The 13857-nt window shown below is 36.6% G+C and overlaps 1 protein-coding gene across 9 annotated transcripts in view; it reads right to left on the minus strand.

The window, feature by feature from the left end:
- Positions 1-6791: 6791 nt before the first annotated feature.
- Positions 6792-13857, minus strand: part of MAN1A2 (mannosidase alpha class 1A member 2) — a 175889-nt gene continuing 168823 nt past the window's right edge. For 7 of the 9 annotated variants that reach the window (XM_033199475.1, XM_033199482.1, XM_033199481.1 and 4 more), the window contains one exon: positions 6792-12781. In XM_033199475.1, coding sequence (XP_033055366.1) covers positions 12649-12781 — 133 coding nt within the window. In that variant the 3' untranslated portion in view covers positions 6792-12648. The remainder of the gene's footprint in view (positions 12782-13857) is intronic. The other 2 variants (XM_033199479.1, XM_033199480.1) reach the window with 1 other exon arrangement.

Below are 13857 nucleotides of genomic sequence, written 5' to 3' on the forward strand. Positions count from 1 at the left end.
GAGGGGAGAGAGAGGAGAGAGGAGGAGAGGGACAGAAGAGAGAACGATATTACTGCCCTCTGGTGGCATAAATTTCTAGACTCTTACTGATGAACTGCTTCAAAATACTGAGCCCACACCAACTTCGTTTTGAGTCATTCTAAGTTTTGATAAGTGATAAGTATTTTTTTTTTTTTTTTTTTTTTTTGAGGCAGAGTCTCGCTCTGTTGCCCGGACTGGAGTGCAGTGGCCGGATCTCAGCTCACTGCAAGCTCCGCCTCCCGGGTTTACGCCATTCTCCTGCCTCAGCCTCCCGAGTAGCTGGGACTACAGGCGCCCGCCACCTCGCCCGGCTAGTTTTTGTATTTTTAGTAGAGACGGGGTTTCACCGTGTTAGCCAGGATGGTCTCGATCTCCTGACCTCGTGATCCGCCCGTCTCGGCCTCCCAAAGTGCTGGGATTACAGGCTTGAGCCACCGCGCCCGGCCGTGATAAGTATTTTTGAAAGCCATTCCCAGGGGAGTCCCTTAACCTCTTCTTAAGTAACATTCACTTTTGCATCTTATGGGCTCTTTGGTACTGGGGGAGGATTGAACCCTGACTTTTAAAAGGGAGAATCACTCTTAGGGATCTTGGTAGGTGCCCCTGTTGGACCCCCACTCAAGGCCTTTAAGAGCTACAGGAAAGGGCACTCTTAACGGTTCTCAGTAAAATGGATGTCCTTGTTCTTCAAGTTCAAGGCCAGTCTCCCTACCTGTGCTTTGGACCTCATAGTCCTGGTCCCTTCTTCGGATATCTTTGCCTTATCAAATAGCTCCCTTTCCCCTTGTTTTCAAATTCAATTACCTCTTAAAATTCAGTCCCAGTGTCAGTTACTTTCCTGATTATCCTCCTCCCTCCCAAATCTATGCTAAGCTTGATGAGGATCATACTCTACCCACATAATATTGAAAGTCACACTATTAAGCAACCCAGTCCTGTTTGAGGGTACAGATTTTATTTTGATTTCTATATACCTGAAGCCTATGAAAGCTTCTGGCAAACAGTAGGTGAAAGCTCAAAAAATGTGTAGAATAACTATATTAATGATCTCATGAATTACATTCCAATGTTCTAGTCCAGTTCCGTCTTATAGAAAATAAACTGAGGTCCAGAGAAGTTGAATAACTTGCCAAAGGCCTTACAACCAGTCAGTCAGGGGAAGGTCAAGGACTACAATTTTGGATTCCTGACTAGCTAAGGATCCCCGACACTAGGTCCTCCTGACACTGTGAATCATTGTTTGCCATGTATTTTCTACATTTGTAGAAAAAGAAAGCAATACATGCCATATATTTTTATAAGGTGTGGACTTTTCTTAGTGTGTATGGTTTTGATAAAGCTTTTATTGATAGAAAACTCAGAATCAAGAGTAATGGACTACAATCACCCTTAAATGAGGCAGCCTGGCCTGATGGAAGGAGTATCAGCCTCTGAGAACTGGATGTTTATTCAACAAATTTGTTGTTAAGAGGAATAAAAAGATGACTAGGATACTGTCTACATCCTTAAGCAGCTGATAACCTAGAAGAGGTAGACAGGTCCACAAATGATTATTATAAGGCAGAATGTGAAGGGTTGTAGAAGTTATGAACAAACTATGGATGTACAAATACTGAAGAATCACTCAAAGTTTGGGAAATCAGGAAAGGTTCTGTTAAAGTTTTTAGTCTTGTAAGAACAGGAAAGATGAGTAGGGCTTTCCTGGAATTGGATAAAGGCCTCTCAGATGGGAAGAGTAAAGCTTTAAAAGAAGGCTGAAAATCGGCTGGTCACGGTGGCTCATTGCTGTAATTCCAGCACTTTGGGAGGCCGAAGTGGGCGGATCACCTGAGGTCCGGAGTTTGAGACCAGCTTGACCAACATGGAGAAACCCCGTCTCTACTAAAAATACAAAATTAGCCGGGTGTGGTGGTGCACGCCTGTAATCCCAGCTACTCAGGCGGCTGAGGCAGGAGAATCGCTTGAACCCGGGAGGTGGAGGTTGCGGTGAGCCAAGATTGCACCACTGCACTCCAGCCTGGGCAACAAAAACAAAACTCTGTCTCAAAAATAAAAATAAAGGCTGAAAATTGTAGAGGAACTTATAAAGAATATGAACAAAGGTATCTATATACACATCTATCTATTCATTTCTGGAATGCCAAATGGCAGAGTGAGGAGCTCAGCAAATCATTTCCCTCAAAAGGAATAAAATGGACAATTAAAATACTTGAACCATTTAGGATTCTGGAAATTGACCAAAGGCATACAACACAGTGAGAAGTATTTATCCAAGAAAAACTCCCGGACCAGGAAAGAACAGTGTGTCTGTGATGTTTTAGCCCAGAGCTGCTCTCATCCCCTTCCAGCTCCATCAGCATGGCAGCTCTATCAGGGCAGGACAGGTTTGAGGGTTACCTGATTTGGAGTGGAATGCAGAAAAACTCCCATGCTCCTAGGCATTGTTAGAAACAAAAGGAATCTCAGTGGCAAATGAATGGGAAAGGCCAATGCAGTTAGCCTGAGGTTTTTGTTCTGGTTGGGGCAAGCAAGAGATTGACAGACAAGCCAGAGACTTAACAGGGAGATTCGCGGAATGAAACAGCCATAGTGTACTTGCAACACATCTCTGGTGGCATGGAAGGATGCATGCAAGAGCAAGGTTGAACATAATTTAAGAGAAACCAGAGAAAGCCCTAGCTACCTCTGAACATTTCTGACTGAATGTGAGGCCTTAGACATAAGACCTTGGGTGAAGTAAAAGCTGGGAAGGCTTGTAAACTGCATAAACTTTGAATGTGTTCTCCAGTTTACACATGGATCCACTGACAACACGTAGAAGCCCTTCCTAGTCAAATGTACTTGGGTACAACCTCTGACAAATCATTGGCTGACCACTAAACTATACTGACACAGGGTTGATCCTAGGAAGCCAGGCTTAAAAAATATAAACAAGATTTTAGAAATACAAAACTAAGCAAAGACATCAATGCCTGTGCAACATGGGGAAAAGAGCCTCCAAAGAATTCGTTTACACCAATCACTAAACAAACAGAACATCAGCTGCAAAAACTACCACCTCGCTGGGTCAGAGAGATCAGATCAGAACCCAGAGGTCTACAATAATGTTATCTAAAATGTCCAGTTTTCAACAAAAAATTACAAGATATGCAAAGAAGCAGGAAATAGTGGCCCATTTTCAGAAAAAAGAAGTACCTTAACTCTACCCCACTAGATGCCAGAATCACCCCCTACCCCCAGTCATGACAACCAAAAATGTTTCCAGACATTGCCAAATGTCCCTGAAGGGAGGAAGGGCAAAGTCACCCTCTGGCTGAGAACTACTGCTCTAACGCTAGTTATCACATAGTGTGATACTGGGATAAGACATATATCAATGGAATAAAATTAAGAGTCCAGAAATTCATATCAGTTGACATTTCACAAAGGTGCCAAAGCAATTTATAGGAAAGGGATAATCTTTTCAATAAATACTGAGATAACTGGATATTCATGCACAAAACATTGTTAGACCCTTCATATACATGAGGAATTAACTGAAAATGAATCACAGACCTAAATGTAAGAGCTAAAACTATAAAACTTTTAGAAAAAAATTTAGGTCAACTCTCAGTGACTTTGGATTAGGAAAGAAAGCACAATCCATAGAAGACAACACTGATAACACTTCAGTAAAATTAAAACTTTTTGCATGTCAAAGACATGAATAAAAAATTGAAAAGACAAACCACAATCTGAGAAAATAAATATAGAATATATAAAGAACTCTTACAACTCAGTAAGACAATTCAATTTTTAAAATGGGCAAAATATTGGAATAGACATTTTGCCAAAGACATGAACAGCTACTACCACAGATGGTCAACATCATTAGTCATTTGAGCAATGCAAATTAAAACCACAATGAGATACAACTTCACACCCATCAAAATGGCTATAATAAAAAAGGCAGATAATAAAAAGACAACACGTATTAGTGGAGATGTGGAGAAACTGGTACCCTTGCCATCATACATTGCTAGTGAGAATGTAAAAACAGTACTACGGAAGACAGTGTGGTAATTTACTGAGAAGTTATATATAACTTTACCATATGACTCAGAAATTCCACTCCTATGTATATACTTGAGAAATGAAGACATATATCCACCCAAAGACTTGTATGCAATTATTCTTAACAGCATCATTCATAATAACCAAAAACGGGAAACAACCCAAATGTCTATCAATCAGTGAATGGTTAAATATGTTATATCCATACAATGAAATTTGTTCAGCAGTAAAAAGGAGTAACTCTCGATAGTTGCTATAACGTCGATAAACCTTAATTGCAAAACATTATGCTAGGTTAAAGAAGCCAGATGCAAAAGACTACATACTGTATGATTTCATTAATATGAAATGTCTAGTTAAAAGGCAGATCTACAGAGACAGAAAGCAGACCAATGGTTACCAGTGGCTGGGATGGAAATGGAGATTGACTGCAAATCAATAAATGGGATCTTTGTGGATTGTGGGATAGTTGTAGTTTTATAAACTTACTAAAAAATCATTAAATCATACACTTAGAGTGGGAATATTTTATGTAAATCACATCTCAATAAAAAAATTTTTAAAAAGTTAAACAAGAAAATTGCAAGAAATTGTTATATCCTTACCATATAAAGATAACTGCTATTAACTTTTTGTATATATTTTTGCTGTGTATCCAACAAAAAGTGACTTCTGCCATAGTTTTTAAACTGCTTGGTTCACATGCATTATCAATGTATTTGCATATTAAATTTTTTTATAACCACAACAAAAATACACGTCTTATTTCATAGAACCATGAAGGATAACACTGAAAGACTATCTTAAAGATCATCTAATGCCTTCATTTCATCCTCCCTTTTGGGTTTCAGTTTCCTTGTGCCTAAAATGAGAAGGTATAATTAGATGTTTTCTTGGCTCTTCACTGCCCTGTTTTAATTGCCTTTATTATTTTTTTCTATTCCTTTAGAAATGATTACTCCAATCTGCTAACAAAAATACGTAAAAACAAGTAAAGCTTTAAGCTAAATTTGGGCTGTCTGGATTTTTCTCATTTAATTATCCTAGAAATCCTCGGTGAACCCTGTCTCTACTAAAAATACAAGAAACTAGCCAGGTGAGGTGGCGGACACCTGTAGTCCCAGCTACTCGGGAGGCCGAGGCAGGAGAATGGCTTGAACCTGGGAGGTGGAGCTTGCAGTGAGCTGATATCGCGCCACTGTACTCCAGCCTGGGCAACAGAGCGAGGTTCTGTCTCAAAAAAAAAAAAAAAAAAAGGAGATTCAAGGTTACCAGGTGATATGGTTTGCTGTGTCCCCACCTGTATCTCATCTTGAACTGCAGCTCCCATAATCCCCACATGTTCTGGGAGGGATTTGGTGGGAGGTAATTGAATCATGGGGGTGGGCTTTTTCCCGTGCTGTTCTTGTGATAGTGAATAAGTCTCATGAGATCTGATGGTTTTATAAAGGGCAGTTCCGCTGTACAAGCTCTCTTGCCTGCTGCCATGTAAGACATGCCTTTGCTCCTCCCTTGCCTTCTGCCGGGTGAGGCCTCCCCACCCATGTGGAACTGTGAGTCCATTAAACTTCTTTTTCTTTATAAATTACCCATTGTCGAGTATGTCTTTATTAGCAGTGTGAGAACCGACTAGGAGTTGGGGGAGGAAAGGGAGCACTGCAGAGTTATTGTTTAATGGTTACAGAGTTTCTGTTAGGAATGGCGAAAAATCTAGAAATAGGTAGTGGCAATATGTTGCACAACATTGCTGATGTAAATTATTAATGACATCAAATTGTACACTTAAATGGTTAAAACAGCAAATTTTATGTTAGATATATTTTACCACAATAAAAATATAATAAAATAAACTTGTTAGGTCAACCAAGAAGGGTGCAGGCTCACTCACTATCTGAACCATTCTGAGCACTATTTGCATAATGACAGTTCCTTTGCAATCCAATGAAATAAAGATGGGTATTTCAGTTATCTGGCAAACAAAGAGAAGTCCAGATTTTATCAAATTATAGTCACTTAGAGCTCCTTATTTATTTTTTTTCTGGTCCTGTTTTAGTTTTAGTTGTTCCAGAAAATGTAAGTCTGCAATTAATTTTGATACATCCACAATGTAATTTCTTAAGTTTAAAATTTTTATCAAGTTGAAATCCACTGTGCCAGGAAGAATTAAGAAATCAAGGATGTAAACTGGCTGTTATTTCAGAAGGTTTTTACCACTACCTTATTTGATGCTCCCTGGGTAAGCGGTTTTAAATATCCTGTGCTTTTACAGTAATGACAGACTAAACCACTATCTATAGTCCAGCTGATACTATTGCTCAAGTCTTTTGGGCCTATATTTGCCCAAGAATCACTCAAGGGTCAGGTCAGATTTTAATGTGACAGAATGAGGTCCAGTGACTGAGGCAGTCTTTAACCTTAATGATCTCAGAGGCTGGACTGGACTAGCTCTTAGAGATAACATCACAGTAATACTATAAGGTTGTCACATAAGTCTATGGTTTGTTTTCTCAAAATAGTTGGAATAAAATACGACTCTCTAAGCGAGCTCTTCATCTTTCTGTAACATCAAGAATGTAAAGATTAGCTGATCCAAAAGAAATACTCTCTGAACGAGAGACTGAAGGCCACCAGTTACTGTAAAAGCCAAAGTTGCTCTTCTGTACATAGGAAGAAACTAAACTGTCATCAGTGGGTAAAAATGAAGGCTAAACAAAAAATTTTCACTTAAAGAACATCTTTATTTGAACTTTAATATACAATATTACCTTTAATTTATAAAAATCACATACTAGAGGACATGACTGGAAATCAGTTCAGGAGCAGCCAGTGGGTACCAATTTAGGAGATTATACTTACCCCACTTACTAGTTTAAGAAAAAATTCTATCAATGAATTTGAGACCAGTGATATTGAAGGATGGCATTTCAACTTCCAAATGCAGTAATTAAAATTGAAGATACTTTATTTAATTCAGCAAAAACTTCTAAATTTTCTTTAAAAATATTTTTTCCCAATGAAGAACTGAGCTTATCTTTATTATGTTTTCTGGTATACATCTTACAGTAGAATTGTGTAGAAATCAAATAGCCACAAGATATTTGCAATTGTTTAAAATCCTCTGCATATTAATATGTATGTGTATGGGTGGGTGTGTGTGAGTCCCCACACTTACATTCACACTGAGCTGAAGCAGCCTGATAGCATGTTGGACCTGGAAAGGCAGTTCATTTATAATGTGGAAGACAGACAGTAAGTCTCTGCTCCCTCTATCATTCTGAATACAGGCTTCCTCTCCTCTAAAATTTCCCAAGATAGTGAAATATTTGACAAACTTCTTAAAGAAAAATCTATTATCTGTTAGCATGATTGGTGCACTGCAATGTATCTGCTAGTAATATGGTATGTAATTTCACAAGCATTTTATGATTTCTGCAATTGTTAGGCTCAAACCAAGTTTGAAATGGATTAGCTGTTAAATAGTGGAAGTTTAAGGATGAGGTATGCTTTAGTTGAAAATGATGCATATAGACATTCTGAAATAATGCTACTGACTTGTAAAGGAATTGAGGAGAGTTATGCAAGAGAAACGGATTCTCCGTTTGGATACACCTTTTCTCTGCACTCCTCAGACTCAGGCTATTCTATAACAGGGGCAGTACCGTTCTGCAGTCTAAAAAAGGAATAGTGGCTGCCAAATAGCAAATGAATCACATAACCCATTTTCTGTTGCTTAGAATTCTTCAAAAGTTTGCTTTCTGCAGCACAAAGATCAGACATTCTATCATATTCTTGTTGTAGAGCTCTAAGAGTACCCAAGTGGATGAATTTCTGCAGCTCCAGCAATCCAGAATCCTGGTCAATGAGGGTCAATGAGCATAAGAACTTGGAGAATATAGTATTTTGACAATACACAGACCTTCATTTTACATAGAGAGTCTGAAATTATGGCATTAAATGTCAAGGCGAAGATAATGGCTGATAGCATACCCATCTTCCTTTACCCCCATTCTGCCTCTTTCATTATAGTCAATCATCCTGAAACCTGAACAGACTCCAGGAAGAGTGTATCTACTTTCAAGATAACAAAATAAATAGCTTTAGGTTATACAGGTACACACAATCATACATATGCACATCATTTTGATTTAAAAATGAATTACATAAATCAAAACAGAGAGAAAAGATGCAGATCAAAGGTTAGAGGGTCTAACACAAAATAAACTTGGGATCGGGGTCATTAACTATGACCCATTGACCAAATCCAGCCCTCCATCTGCTTTTGTAAATAAAGTTTTCCTGGAACATAGCTATGCCCATTCTTTACATGGTATCTATACCTGTTTTTGACAATTCAACAACAGAAATGAGTAATAAGAGAGACTGTATAGCTCCCATAGCCTAAAATATTATCTGGAAGCTTGCTGACCAGTTATAGATCAAAAAGAGCATGTCCATCATGCTCTGAATGAGCTAAAGTAATAGAAAATCATCTTTATTCGTGTTCTTGAGCCAGAATAAATGGATTAAAATATCTCCGTATCATATATAGTTACTCTAAATTCTGCTTATTAGTGCAGCCAAAACCAGTTTCCAACTGTTAATTAACAAAAAATATTAAAAATTTATCTGTGTATAATTGTATTTATATACATATATAGATCTTGATCATATATATATATAATAGAGAGAGAGAGGAAAACACAGGAGCTAGCCAATTTGAGTATAAGGAAACCTAAAGAAAAATAACTCAAAATATTACTACTAGGAACTGTTATTTGGAACTCTGAATATTTTAGTATTTTTTCTTTATATTTAACAGCATGGGACTATTAATAGGGCCCATACCAGAGGAAAGACAATTTACAATTGCAAATTTTACCCATGAATTACGTGACAAAATCTTTTTGAATATAAAATAACCAGCATTTCTATAAAACACTGCTTTTTAATTATGCAATTAAAGTGATATAGCAAAATAAGAATGTTTTTATTTCTAAAGTAAATATTTTAGTCAAAGTTGCATCAGAAATCAAGTATTTCTTTGACATTTTCAAGAGATTTTACTTATTAACTACAATTATAGTTGTTAGTATTATATAATAACACATTGTTTTAAAATATATTATAAACCTTTTCTTTTTCCTCTTTATATGAAATATAAAATTAAGAATTTTGTAACACGATTCATATTGGAAACGTTTAAAATGTTGTGAGCTACTCTCATACAGAAAATGCTGTGGAATCACATAAAACATTCTAATGATTGAAAGTGCCAGGCACAATGCTTGGCACATATTAGATACCTCATAAATGTTCGTTCACACATTCTCTCATTTACTCATGCACTCATTAAAAAAACTTCAGGCTTAAGGAGAAACTGCATTATAATGAGAAAGGCAAACACAATCTTTTATCAACAAATTTGAAGTTTTGACAAAGACTTTGGCAATGGAGAGCAGAGAAGATGAGAGGATGATGATTAAGATTTCAAACTGCTTGGTTAAAATCTAGCAAGTATAGCCCTGAGTTGCCCTATATGACATCATAGAGGATCAGGGTCAATACTCCATAAAAAGAACACATTTCCTTTCAATACCCAGGTTTTATTTTACATATAAACATCTGCTCGAAAGTCAGGAATATGTCGATGTTAGAGAGACATAAAATGTGCAACCCACAAAAAAGTAAGAACCACCTGACTGGGGACTTATTTTTCGAGTTGAGACTTCTTTTTGGTTAGGGCCCCATTCTCTTGGTTTTAACAACTTAATACTGGTTGAATAATAATAATAATAACAATAATAATAATAATAAATCTGGGTAAACATAAAAAGTGTGATTCTAAAATGAAGAGAAATAAATGTAGAAGGAAGAAGAGTGTTCAAAATTCCTGTTTTTTCTATTATGCACCAACTGATCTATCTATTCTGCACATTTGTGCCAAAGGCACAACGTAAGGTGTCAGCTCTTTGAAGAGGCACCTGGAAAGGACCATTTCTGGACTTTTTGCAGAAGGTCTTATAAATGCAATGAATATTTAACCTGAGTATTAAGGTCTAAAAAATGCAAAGAGCTGTAAAAGACAGAAGAAAGGAAAGAACATTCTTGGAAGCTAAGCATTATATGGATAAGAATTGATCTTGCAGGAAATAATTTAAAAATCTGTAACAAAAATAAAACATGACACTGGCAAGTCATTTGTAGCTGACTTTAATTGCCTTTGGTATTCAGGAGATTTAAAAAAAAATGGAAGTAATTTTATAAGCTCTAGTCTTTCCATCACACAGAAGGTAGGGAGTGGTAAAGAAGACCCTTCCATTGTCCCTGTCAAATTCTTTGTTTGTACCCGAACTGGCTCTGCTTGCATACTTCCCTGCCTTCTCTTAAGCTTCAGTCATCTGGGTAATACAAATAGAGCACTTGGGAGTAGGGGTTCTGTCACTTCATCCCTTGAGAAGTTCCTGCGGAACCAAGAAGGTCCCTTTACTCTGCATTCTTCTAAACAAGGTGAAAGAGAATTCAGAGAGTTCATTGCCATCTGCACTGCCGCTCTGGGTCTTGGCCAACTCAAGTTTTTCACTTTTTCTCAGTGATTCATAAGTGGGCTTGTGCTACTTTTATGAGGAAGGCTAACGTTTTTTAGAACCAAATACTTTCCCTTTTCTCTTCTACAGTTACAGTAATATATATACCTTTCTCATTTAGAAATTTAAATGTTCAAGTAGTAAAAGATATTACAATGTCAAAACATGTGCTATAATTTAACTCTCTTAAGGACTATTGTAACTGGCCCTGCATCTTTATTTTCTATGTATACTGAAAACTTTCGCAGTGGTTATCATTTACGGATCATCAGCAGAACTGTCAAAATTAATGATTTGTGGTGTAAGATTATCAACCTTACAAAATATTATATTAATTAATTAAATCTTTTCCCAACTTAAAAGCTAAGTTAAAAAGAAAAGCTATCAAACAAGAAAATAAGCCTTCAGAATTCCAAGGTGGGCTTCTTATACGAACTTTGTTTCATGAAATCTTCAAATTCAGAGTAAATATTATACTAATTATACTGTTTCTAACTTTTATTAATGTCAATGGAAGATGTCTATATTAAATGAAAAGAGCAAAAAAGTATCTTGCACTGTCACATAAATTTAAGGACAGAAAATTTATTAAGCACTAGATATTTATCTTATAGTTCCTGATAAAATTTAAGTTCTTTTTGCCGAAATATAAAGAACTTGTAGTTTATTTAAAAAGAAATATCAATGCAAAAGCTACTGATAATAAGATAAAGTCCCTTAGACGCATTCCAATTTTAGTGTAATAACACCATTCTTTTTTAACACTGAAAATTGTTCTGAAACTATTCTGATTCTTTGGAATTCTATAATATTCTTGGAGAAAATTAAAATACATAAAATATCTGTGAACAACTCACTCATCTGATGACACTATAAATAAAAGATCCCCTATCGCTATTCCAGATAGAACATTTAAGAAAGTTTCACTGGGTTTGTTTTGCTTTAATAAGTTATAAAAGTAACTTATTTAGCTTATCAAGGCAAATTTAGAGCTGCCTAACAGTATAGTGAATTTTGCCAAGCCACATAAATAAAGTTGTAAGTTGAGTGATCTACTAACTTTATTATGAAATTAAAGTGAATAAAATTTACTTGGTAGATGTGTTGGTCTGGAAAAATAAAGTACCAACAAAACCAAGGATTGCTCTTAGAATAGGTTTCAAGGCAACAAAGCCGGGCATCTTCCCACTTTCTGTCATGGTACTAACCGTGGACTGAACTACATGCAAAAAATCCCAAACTCAGGCTCATAAGTGGTGATTATGATAAACAGCAGTTTCGGTGATTCCATATGAAGAAAAAGATTTGAGTATTCTTTGTGAGATCATGCCCCCAGAGAAAATTAAACTTAACCAAGAAATTTCAATGAAATAGATTGGGATTTGAAATGGTTGCCAGTCTGGTCATCCAATGGGGAACTTGAAAATTCAGATAGGGTTAGGTATTCCTATTTCTTTTTTGAGTCTTCTTGTTACTGATACAATTATACTATTCTTTCATTCTTGTTTATTTTAGTTCATTCCATTATTAAAATGGAGAAAAAGTGATAAGCAATATGTAAATATTTGATTTGAATGTTGCTCCACTGTAGGAGGAAACAAATATATAATTGGTTCCAAAGGCCATCTTGAACTCCTGCAAGGTGCTCTATATTCTTGGCTTGCTTTTAGGAAGTCTAGCCTCCAGACTTCAGGACTCTAAAAACAATACAGTAGTAACAGGCAACATTTCTCATGTGACCACCTCATTAACGATCAAAGCACATCCAGGTCTCTGTCCTACATATACCAGAACATGTTTTGGTCAGGTATAAAATGGAATAATTTCAAAGTTGACGTATCTACAAGTTGAAAAGTCTTAGGGGGAATAGTTTCACCCTGTCATGTTGACATAGAGGTCCAGGTTTTCAAAAGCCGCCTCTCCAAAACTAATTTCTGTAGTGGTCCATGTAAACAAAACACAGGTGAGAATGGTCCTTCTGGAACTGCTTTCATCGAACAGCAGGATTACCTGAAAGTGTGGTGTTGGCTAAATGTAACACAGGCAGAGGGTGAGCCTCTGTATTAAACACCCAGTGCTCTAAAGGTAAAAGGTCATCACCGGAGAACAGCAGATACAAATATCTGAAAATAAAAAGGGGAGAAATGAGCTTCAGTTAGAATTCAACAAGAACATGAAGTGAGCTCACTTATAATGGCAGAGAAAATCAGCAACCTATTTTGAGCAGCTTTGATGAAAAACATCACAGAAATAAACCTCAGTCACCGAAATGATCTAAACACAAAGACAAGAGGTTTCAGAACAGTGTATAAGAAATCCAGTAAGATGAACTAGACCTGCTGAAATAAAACAGTTTAAAAAAAATTCCGGCCAGGCATGGTGAAGAGAACAGACACCTTTGTCTTGTTCCTAATCTTAAGAGTAACACATTCAATTTTCCAATATGATGTTATATGTAGGTTTTTCATATATGCCCTTATCAGGTTAAGAAGTTTCCTTCTATTCCTAGTTTGCTGAGAGTTTTTATCAGAAATGAGTGTTGGATTTTGCCAAAGATTTTTCTGTGTCTACTGAGGTGGTCTTTTTTAGTTCATTGATTGATTTTCAAACGTTAAATCAACCCTCCACACCTAGGATATACCCATTTAGTCATAACGTATTATCTATTTAATTTGTTGTTTGGTTTGTCAAAATCTTGTTTAGTTCTATCTATGTGCAGGAGGAATATTTGTTCTGATGAGGACTCTGCTGTCACTCATTTTTTTTCTCTAAGTTATTGGGGTACAGGTGGCATTTGGTTACATAAGTAAGTTCCTTACTGGTGATTTGAGAGATTTTGGTGCACTCATAACCTGAGCAGTACATACTGCCTCATATTTGTAGTCTTTTATCCCTCCCCACCCTCCCACTCTTCCCCCAAAGCCCCCAAAGTCCACTGTATCATTCTCATGCCTTTGTGTCCTCATAGCTTAGCTCCCACATATCAGTGAGAACACACGATGTTTGGTTTTTCCATTCCTGAATTTACTTCACCTAGAATAATAGTTTCCAATCTCATCCAGGTCACTGCAAATGCTGTTAATTGGTTCCTTTTTATAGCTGAGTAGTATTCCATCACATAAATATACCACAGTTTCTTTATCCACTCATTGATTAATGGGCATTTGGGTTGGTTCCATGATTTTGCAATTGTGAACTG

The sequence above is a fragment of the Trachypithecus francoisi genome, unplaced genomic scaffold (assembly GCF_009764315.1).
Source record: "Trachypithecus francoisi isolate TF-2019V2 unplaced genomic scaffold, Tfra_2.0 Lachesis_group5, whole genome shotgun sequence".
NCBI classification, from domain to species: domain Eukaryota; kingdom Metazoa; phylum Chordata; class Mammalia; order Primates; family Cercopithecidae; genus Trachypithecus; species Trachypithecus francoisi.